Below are 10,673 nucleotides of genomic sequence, written 5' to 3' on the forward strand. Positions count from 1 at the left end.
TTCATCAATACTATTATTGTTAGTCATAATTATTCTTAGAATTTTGCTAGTAAAATTAAATTCAAACATAACTCTAGTTCCTAGCCATTTTTTCCAATTCCAAAGTTGGTATCTTTTGTCATGTAGTGCTTTGTCATGAATTGACAAATACATTTTACAATGTTTAAGAAATCATAGACATCAACATAAAAGAAAAAAAAAAAAAAAAGAGTACCACCATCCACGTCAATATTTAATTAAAAAAATGTATCCCCTATAAAGCTTTCAAATCTTCTTTGTACACAGAACATTTTACAAATTTACATATCAAATTGCCAAGTACATGCCTTCAAACTATATATTATTATAAAATTAGCTTAATAGAGAGCATATAAATAGAATATGTACTACTTCATTGATAATTGTAAAATTAACGCCCAAGAGAAAGGGCTCTGCATAAAGAATTAGATTTAAACACAAATTTTGCATGATATCAAATTTCAAATTTAAATCTGAATATGTTTCTCAAATATTAGCAATTGTAAAAAAGAAACACTATTAAAATTTAGTGATTCTAGTTACACTCACTTGAATGAAAGTTGGAAAGTAAGAAAATGACATATTCTAATATTGGTGATGAGATGCTCTAGATTGTAATCTTTGTATGTATGATTGAAGCTATTTTGATTTTTCCCAAAAAATAAAAATAAAAATAAAAAGAAACCCTGTACGGGATTTTGCTTTGCTATTTTCTAGTAGAGGATTAAACGAGTATACACTTAGTGAAACAAATAATGCTATATAAGCTATAATTACATTCTCTGCAGATTATGTGATATAAGAGGCTATGTAATCTATATTCTCTTTTCCGCTTTGTGGGATAGCTTACCAATACGTTATTTAAAAACAAAAACAATAAACATTTAAAGAAGGTGACTATTGAAGGTACAGTAAGTAGAAAGCAGTACGCATATAATACAGTAAGTATATAGATGGGTATTATGCGGTATCTTTCATGAAAATTATGATTCAAAAATTCGGCATAAAAATATGAAAATGGGGAAAGAGTGGTACACGTATAATAAGGGTATAATATGTTTATTTTTAAAAACTTCACTATAAAAAATACGGTAAGATTTATATAATTTTTTAAAAGATAAATATAATAATCTTTATATAAAGTGGAAAATTCTCAAATATTTAATTTGAAATAATCATCATGATTAAATCAACAAAGATATTCAATACAGTAATTCGTACTAAAATTATTTTCAGTATCAATTATGGTCTTACGGAGTATTAAATAGAATAAAATATATTCAAAATTATTTCAAAATTCTTTTATGAAATTTGTTACCATAATATCAATCTTTGGGGCATTATAAAAACTATAAGATAAATATTATATATTTTAAAAAATAATATTCAATAGAATAATCATGCGATAAGGGAATGAATCATATATAGGAAAATGCTAACGAGTGCCTTTAGGGCACTGGTTAATAATCTATTACAAAATTTTTTTATGGTAAATGAAAAAAAAGTAATTAATATTTTGACAGTTTTTTTCATTTTTCATAAAAGTGGTATCAAAACTTTTTTAAAATGAATTGTGGGGGGAAAATGCCCAATCTAACATAGTGGACCTAGAACCCCATGTGAGGATTACTGTGCGTCCGAAGAGAAGGAGATGGTAAGGGCAAGGCCCATCTGGAAGAAGGATCCCTAGAAAGAAAGATGGTTGTCGTCCGAGGAGACCGCCATACGTCCGAGGAGATTTTATTCCTCGGACGCGAATAGTATGGATCGATTGAGCGTATAAAAGCTCAGAATGATCTTTTGAGCACTCCTACTGATCAAGATAAGCTCTGAGCATATCTGGAGACGATAAGAATGAGGAAATATCTAAAAGAAAAGCTGCTACCACCACATTTAAGGCACTGCAGCAACTTCTCTGGCCTCATTTATGTGGAGAAGACCTCTGAACAGTGTAAACTCACCTACCGCCACTCACAGAGAGCCAGAGGAGATACTTGACGTGACATATACTCAAGTAGGTTCACAGATGAGGAACAAGTGGACGATGGGGATGATGGGGAAGGAGGTTATATAAAGGAAAGAAGCTCCTGAGAGGGGGAGGGAGAGGGAGAACGATAGAGAAAAGAAAAAGGTTTTACTGTAACCCTAAGAACTGTAATCACCACATAATCAATAATATGCCTCTTCGGACATCAATTATTTTTTACATGTAAATTCATGCTGGTTTATGCTTGGGGGTTGTGATTAACTGTTGTCGATTCCATAATCAATCTAGCTCTTTCACTCATTCTCTACAAATTCATTGTTTTGGGCTTGGGCCACAAATCCTAACCCTACATGAATTATTAATGGGCACTCGTTAGCATGACCCTATAAGATATAGTTATAGAAATATGGAATAGTAATAAATAAAGAAGAAGAAGAAGTTAGATTGAAAAATATAAACAATGAGTGTTGTGAATTTGGAAAGAGTGAGCTATCATTTGATTTCAATTTTTAAAGAATAATGGGTAGGGAAATGATGATAGTAGGTTTGAGTCTTTTTGTGTTTGCTTGGACTCCTATATAATTATGCTTTTAATGTTTTTAGTTAGTTGAATGTTGCGTATAGATGATAGAACGTGTAATTCTGTACAATTGGAAGGGAAATGCCAAGTGGGAGTTTAATTGAAATTAACGGACATACATAAACAAAACTGCAATAACTAGCTATAGGGTGACTATATCTAAAAGATGCAATAGTAGAAGTAAATAAATAAAGGATAAAGTTGAGTTTGGGGGGGGTGGGTTTGGTTAAATAAATAAAGGATGAACTTGAACGCATTCACATCACATACTTAAAAGACAAAACCAAAGATTTCTAGCTGTTTTTGGGATGTTCCTAAAAAAAAAAAAAATTCTAGGAGGAAAAGAAAGGCATAATTAATTGATTGTTCTCATTCAAAATGAATCGTAGGATTGAACACACTACAGATTCTAATAATAATTGGTGGGACTATTAGAATTATTGACAACGAGAGCCATAATTTCTGCAATAATAATGTACTTATGTCTCTTATATTAAACACAATACACCCAATTGGTAATGAGATTTTCACATAATAAAAAAAATGGTAATGAGATTTTATTATTTTAATCTTCTCCTCCTATAATAGTATTTAACAATCAGCATTAGAATTAAGAATCAAAATTGAAATTACAGAGAGACTGGAGAAACAGAATTTCTGTCCAGGTATAAAACTAGGTTAAAGTTACATTTAAAAAAAAAAAAAAAAAGACTGATTCTTCTCTTACATAACAAGCCTATTTATAATCTTTAACTACTAAAAAAAAAACTAGCTAATTTATATATACTATAAATTGAAACCTTTGACCAATGTTTGACTTTTTTTAGAGCTCCCATATTTTTACATATTAGCATTATTAATATATATATATATATATATATTTCTAACCCTAAAATTTAAGCTTAAAAAAAAGAAGCTAAAACTCGAAATTTTTTCCACCATTGGGAAAATCAAACCCGATACTCCTTCCTCAATCCCAAATGCCAAACACCATTCTCCTTCTCCTCTCTCTTCTCTATTTCTCCCCCTCCTCTATCTTCTTTACGCTTCTCATTCCCTAAGCAAACCTTCGACTATCATCCTGTTTCTCTCTTCAATTGCCTCTCGCAGACCCTACCTTTCTCTCATGTTCGAAAAGTAGACTGATGAATGAAACAGTTCTATAGGATGATCCTTATATTCGCCTATCTACCTCTAACTATCTCTCTTTACACACTAGAAAGAAGCCCCAAACACACTGTAGCATCATTCAATTAGAGGCTTCAAGATTTAAAGCATTCCACATACTCATGATAGGTATTTTGCAATCCATCTTTTACTTATCAGATCCTAAAATAAGACTGGAAACATCGAACACCATTCTCTTTCCCCTTTCCTCAAATGCCATTCTCTACATCAGCTTCCTCCGATTTGTTTTTCAATTTAAAACACTGTATCGCAAAGAGAAAGGGGATATTGACGGAGAGAGATTGGAGCTGGGTTTCCCCCAAATTTCTCACAATTTTCTGTATATCGATGCCACAACACCATTACAACTTTTCACGGATGGATTTGCTCAAAGTCACACCTAACCCAGCCCACAAGTGGATTTACTCGAAGTCACGCCCAACTTAGCCCATCGAGTCACGCCCAATTGGCCCATCATACTCCTGAGTATCTAGCCCATTGTATTTCAAGTATGTCGGTTGGCAAAAATAAACAAATTTGATTAGGAATCCAAAACCCTATATTATATAAATAGGATTTTTTTTTAGAAATTATTTATTACAATTGCAACTCATTACCAAAAATTTCTATTGTTTGGTTTTCCCTGCCATAAATTAATCAACATTGAGTTATATATAAAGTAGCCTTAACCATCATTCTTGGTAAGGCGACACATTATATTGCATGGCATCAAGCCAATAATTGACGTACGTCTTCTTCTTTTTTGTTTCCTTCGTTCTTCTTTTTTGTTTGTTTGATAGAGGTGTTTGCGGTATGGTGCATTGTGGTTTTGGACCATTTTTAGCACCGCACTTTGCGGTGTGGTTTATCTAAAATATAACTGTACTGCATTTTATTTTTGCAGTCACATGTGCGGTGCGGTGTGGTGTAGTGCAGTTTAAAGTTTAACCAAAATCATAACCGTACCACACCTTATTTTTGCAGTCACATGTACGGTACTATATATAAGATGAGATTTGAAGTTGGTATATTTTTCAAATTTTGGGCATTTTCTACCCATCCCAAAACTAATTTTTCCCTTTTTTTTTTTTACCAAGTTTTAAATTATTTAGCTAATTTTTCTTTATTTTGGGTTGGCTTTTATAGTCAACACTTACTAGGATTATCAAACTTTTTTTTTTGAAAATTAGGGTTATTAAACTATTAATAATATATTTAATATTAAAATAAATAAATATATTAATATATATAGAGAGGGTGCGGTGTGATACAGTTTTCTTATTATAAAACCGCAAACTGCATTATACCATTCGGTGCAGTGTATTGTTACTTGCGGTGTGGTGCGGTTATGTTATTTTGCTGGCAGTTTTGGTGCAGTTTTTGCGGTTTGGTGAACACCCCTAGATATAAGGCTACTTCTTCCTTTTGCCTCCAACAATAACATCAGCATCACCAATTCTTCATCTTCCATACACATCTCTCTCACCAATCTTAACACCATTCACCCTTAATAGGGGAGGCACCACCTTAGAACACCTTGAATTTTTTTTATGCCAATAAAATTAAATTTTGGTCTATAATTTGAGCAACTTAACAATATATTACGGTCTTTCAAGTAAAAAGAATCACATGCTTTTATATTCTTTTAAGCTTATACTACGGTTTTACTTTTAGTTTTTGCTTTACCTGACACACTGTCATTGTACGATTACTTTTCCTCAAAAACATTATAATATATATTATACAACTAATTGGTCAAAGTCACGTAAATTTAGCTTTCTTCATTGTACAACTACTTTTCTTTTTTCTTTTTCCGATAATTTTGATTAGAAAAAAAATAGTAGTTTTAGTTAATTAAGTGAATAAACTTAAGAAGTTACTTAATTTTTATATAGCATCAATTAATTCATTATATATAATAATAATAATAATAATAATAATAATAATAATAATAATAAACTTTTTATTTTTATGATTATAATTAAACACGTGATTGTCCATTCTAAGAAAATTTGATAAAGTTTACATGAAAAGTGTCACTAAATATTATGTTTTTACATTTTGCTTTCATATTATTAGTAATAAACTTATTATATTTTTATTTATATAATTTAAAATTTTATTAATTATATTATTTATGATGTCATTGTTTCGACCATTAGTCAGATCTCGATTTGACCAAAAAGCTAGTAACTAGTCCATTTTCTGGTTCTTTCACTATATTGGTTTATAAAACCATGGAAAAAACCCCCAAAAAAAAAAAAAAAAAAAAAAACATCTCAGACTAAGACTATCACTACTCCAACACAAACACGATTACGTTTTTAATTCAACAAATATTAAAAAAAAAAAAAAAAAAAAACCCACTGCCTTAGTGCCTCGCAGATTCACAAGTCATTAAACAATTTAAACAAAAACTAAATCAAATCTAAAGGCTAAAAGGAAATAAGAAACTCACTTTCTCTCCACAGCCATCACAGTCTATCCTTGTTCAGCAACACTAACAACAACCACACTTGAACTCCACAAGCTTTATCTTCTAAAACTTTATGTATTTGCGTGTTTTTTTTTATTGTTTTTGTTGTCAATGTATAAAATTTTCTTTCTATTAGATTGTGTAATTTATGCTCGTTGAGGAACACCCTAGAAAAAATTCATGGAGCCGCCACTAACGCTCAATCAAACCTACAGAGACAACTATCTTCTATGGAAGGCTCAATTTGTTCCCTACTTGAAAGTGCAACACCTTTATGGCTACCTTGATGGATCAATACCAATTCCAACACAAGCCATCACTACTCAAAACAGATGGTGAAAATCAATTCTTGATGAATTCAGGATCAAATAATTCTCGGTGCTATCATCTCCTCACTTTTTGAAAAATACTAGCAAGTGGTCAAATGCACCACCTCATAAGAAGCATGGCAGACATTAGAAAAAACATTCACATCTCAGTGTCAAGTAAGGATAATGCAGATCCACTACCGACTTCAAGGGAAACTCCTCTAAGCAGAATATTTTCATCAATTTATAAGTCTTGCCCCTATTGATCAACCGCTCAATGACTTTGAGCCTTTTCTTTCTTATTGGCTGGCCTCAATTACAAATATGATTGCTTTGTGGCTTCAATCACGGTGACACTTAAGACACAAAGGAGTCATATTCGGATTCGAGGCCAGCCAATAAGAAACCAAAAACCCCAAAATCATTCAGTGTTTGATCAATAGTAGCAAGAGGGTTGGCAAAGCTGGTAAATTGATGAGAATAGTCCGTTATAGAGGAGCTTTCTTTCTTCAAGGTAGCAAGTTGGTAGCGAATTTGCATAATCCATGCTCGACATTAAGATGTAAACATTCTTCTAAAATTTGCCACAATTCTCACGAGGTGGGGCATTTGACCACAAAACTAGTATTTTTTTCAAAAAGTAAGGAGGTAATGGCACCGAGATAATTTGATATATCCTAGGAGAAGAATTCGTGGAGGCAAACAAAAAAAGGGTATGCATTTAGTTTCATGTATGGCTTGGGTCTAACTAGACAGGAAGGTTAAATATTCAACCAAATTTCTATTGTGGATCTATTGTAATAGGTTTTGTTTATGCATACTGATACTGTTGATTCTTCACCACAAACGTGGCATAAACTGCAAATATAGTTTGTACGCTATTGCAAGACTTCATTTATACATCTCCATAATGCAGCCTAAAATTATATAATTTCGTACCAACCAATAAAACCATTTGCAGGGTGAAGATGCACTGACACTATTTGCAAAGTGAAGCTAGTATACGGCGAGGTGGATCGAATGATCTTCGGGAATGAAGGGCAGCCCAATTATCCAGCAAAAGAACATCACCTTTCTGCCAAGGAAAGGCTACACTTTCCCCTTCAAGGATATTTAGACAGTCATTGACGATATCAGCTGGCAAGGGTTTGCCATCTCCAAAGGTAACAGCTTTTACAGGATCATTCCTGGCATCCTCCCAGCCTATATAAGCGAAAACCATGCTGTTAAACCAAATCTTGCGCTGTCTTGTCTTGTCGAATTTAATAGCTGGGAGTGGACCCATTATTGTTTTCACCGAATCCTCCAGCCATTCCAGCTTCGTCCCCAAATTAGCAGCCCTGTCAAATGTGTTGGTAGTGCCATATTATCTCCAGGTCCAAATGATAAGCCTTTTAACGCTTTGTAATTGTACATACTAATCTACTTTGAAGCCATTGAATGAAAAGATGATCTTAGCTATATAGATATTGCAAGAACTTAAATTGAATATATGGGACATCTATAAGATGATTAGTCCTGAATGTCCTGAACAATGGCCTCATGCAATACTTTTTGCAAGGCATTGAGCCTGCTAATATCTATCAAGTAGAAGCTATACAAGAAAAGCAGTTCAGCAAATAGAACGTGTGCAACAATATAGTTGTTGCTGTAATGAGTTTGAACACAAGAAGTTCACCTATACTGATCATATATTACAGTGAACCTGTGCACCATAAAGATAAAATCTAGAGCATTGGCATATCATAGGTATATAGCAGGTCATATGCAAATAATTCTGCTGAAAAAATGCCATCACAGCTTGCAACATGGCAACTTTTTATCCCTCATCACCGTACAACTTGTGATTTCAAAAGAAACATATACTGAAGTGGTTTCAACTAGTCTTGGAATAACACTATTGTAAAGAACATTAATAAGTTGTTATGGTGTAGGAACTATGATCATATTAATGAGAGCTAAATTTGTGTCCAAAGTAAATTGCGCTTTAACTTGTTTCACCTATCTAATTGCATGTATTCCCAATCAAAACAGGACCATGTCTGGTTTGTTCATGTTTTATAAGAATCAACTACCAGATAAGGAACCGCAGCTTGTCATGCACAAATGCTTGGAATAAAAATCATTTCAAATATCAAACCTTTCCTCAGCCACACTCTTGTCTTTAGTCAAGAATGTTGATTTCCACCCACGCCCGATCGGAGATGACAGGTCATCATCTTCTCCTATTACCCGCGTATATAACAATCCATGCTCTTCTAGTCGTTCAAGAAATTCTGGGTGTCTCTCTTTCATCTTTTCATAGACAAGATGGCTAAGAACTATAGGAGTCTCTCCCCCACTTCCAGGCTCCACTTCACAGAAGAAAAACAGCTTGGAAGGGAATGTAGTAACCTATTAATAAACCCAAGTAAGTCCTAAACAAAGCTCAAGAAGGTATGTTGATAAAAATATCTAACACAATGAAGTTAAAACTCGAATACCACGTAACTATCACCACTCAATACCGTCTTTTGCTAGAACCAGGTGATACAAAAACAATAGGGTTTTGGCACCCTGTGGACCACACTCATCCTAAAATGATATTTAATTTAACGGCGACATGTCGACCACATGGTGAAACGATAAACTGTACATAAACTCTGTACTAGGAGTACTAATATAAAAACGACAACACCTTCAATATAAAAGCTCAATAGCAAATTGCCCCGAAAGAGGGACGAAATTACGGAATATACCTGAGCCATTTCATGGTGAAAAGGAATCTTCTGGTCTGGTGGGGAGTCATTGGTGGTGAAGACCCGACCCACAACTTTGTTCCGAGGGGCAGCTCCACCCACGTAAGGAAGTTCCTCGAAGCCAAAGGCCTCAACGACGTCGTTGAAGTCACCCGCTGTATTTACAGGAAAGCCCCTGAGGAGTACAGCACCGGACTTGTGAAGAACAGAGTCGAGAAATGTTTTCTCGGTTTTGATCGCTTGGGTGAAAAGAGACAGAGAGGAAGGAGGGGTCTGGGACTTGGTGTTGGGTGATAGAACTAAAGGGAATTGAATTCCGTTGAAAAGCTTTTGGTGTGGGATTTGGGATTCCAAGAATGTCTCCGACATGGTTATGGTCCACTCTGTTCTGTTCTGTTCATTTGTTTTTCTGTGAATCTGTTTGTTTACTCTGTGAACCCTGGTGGGAAAACTAGTGAAGAGCCTTTGCTGCTTCTTTGTTGCTTGTGTCCAGGTTCAATGAATGGTTGTTTTGGGCTGACTATGGCAGTCCTTCCAAGTGTGTAACACTTCTAATGGGCTAGGCCATATGTAAGTTGCAACTAAAACCCACTCTTAAATACTTTGTCAAAAAGAGTAGTAGAAGTGTAGAACATAGAAACAATTGTGTTTTTGGGATAATTTCCATCGACTGATTTTTTTTACTTTTAAGAGCTTAGTTTTATTGTTAGAATTTACACATTGTTGAAGATATATTAATCTTCCAACAAAAGATACTAATACATGAAACACTCTATTATTAAATTTACATGGAAAAGCAAATTGGATATGACAACTGTGGCACCCAAACTCTGGCTTAAGGAACGCGACTAGAATTGGGTTTCACAATTTATTTATAGAGTGGGTCTAGTGTTTTCTACTAAGGGTAGTTCCACTCCGAGTGACATTTTAATCTTCCCTTAACCCTAGTAAACACCCTTGCTTTCCTCTCTATGCTACTCTCTTCCTTAGCTCTCCTAATTTGCTTTCTTTCTCTCTCTACTCCCTTTTCTTTCCAGAGTTCCCAACCCCCTTTCTTTACTCAATTCTTCTATTTTTAGCTTGAGGTTTGTGGGGGTTTCATGATTGTGTTCTAGTCTCACTCGTGTGGGTGGGGTCCGATTTGATTATTCCTGACATGGAATATATCTGGTTGGAAATGGTGGTAGTGGCTTTGGAATTGATTTCTGCCTCCAAAAGATTGCTCGACGGCGATACTCCCTAAGGCAATACTGAGCTACAAGGGAGGTATGTTGTTCCAGGCATATGCAATCCCGAACAAATCACAAACGGCTGGACATGGGCTTATCCATCACGCACTCAAAACTGATGTGGACTTACTATGAGGTTTAGGCCCAACTTCAACTCTTGAGAATGTTTG

At 34.3% G+C, this 10,673-nt stretch overlaps 1 protein-coding gene across 1 annotated transcript; it reads right to left on the reverse strand.

Moving 5' to 3' along the window:
* Window positions 1-7,297: 7,297 nt before the first annotated feature.
* On the reverse strand, window positions 7,298-9,790 carry LOC111988334 (clavaminate synthase-like protein At3g21360). The gene is made up of 3 exons (XM_024020123.2): window positions 9,275-9,790; window positions 8,677-8,930; window positions 7,298-7,876 (listed from the first exon to the last, which is right to left on the reverse strand). The coding sequence occupies exons 1-3, from the start codon at window positions 9,641-9,643 to the stop codon at window positions 7,516-7,518; spliced, it is 984 nt and encodes a 327-aa protein (XP_023875891.1). The 5' UTR covers window positions 9,644-9,790; the 3' UTR covers window positions 7,298-7,515.
* Window positions 9,791-10,673: the final 883 nt, after the last annotated feature.

The sequence above is a fragment of the Quercus suber genome, unplaced genomic scaffold (assembly GCF_002906115.3).
Source record: "Quercus suber isolate HL8 unplaced genomic scaffold, Cork oak 2.0 scaffold_23, whole genome shotgun sequence".
Taxonomy (NCBI): domain Eukaryota; kingdom Viridiplantae; phylum Streptophyta; class Magnoliopsida; order Fagales; family Fagaceae; genus Quercus; species Quercus suber.

What these genes read in the sequence shown, in the direction of transcription:
- LOC111988334 (XM_024020123.2), bottom strand. Translation starts at nt 9,643, where the DNA reads ATGTCGGAGACATTCTTGGAATCCCAAATCCCACACCAAAAGCTTTTC. An exon ending in TTCACCATGAAATGGCTCAG is followed by an intron (nt 8,931 to 9,274) that starts GTATATTCCGTA and finishes GTTTATTAATAG; the next exon opens with GTTACTACATTCCCTTCCAA. An exon ending in AAGAGTGTGGCTGAGGAAAG is followed by an intron (nt 7,877 to 8,676) that starts GTTTGATATTTG and finishes CACATTTGACAG; the next exon opens with GGCTGCTAATTTGGGGACGA.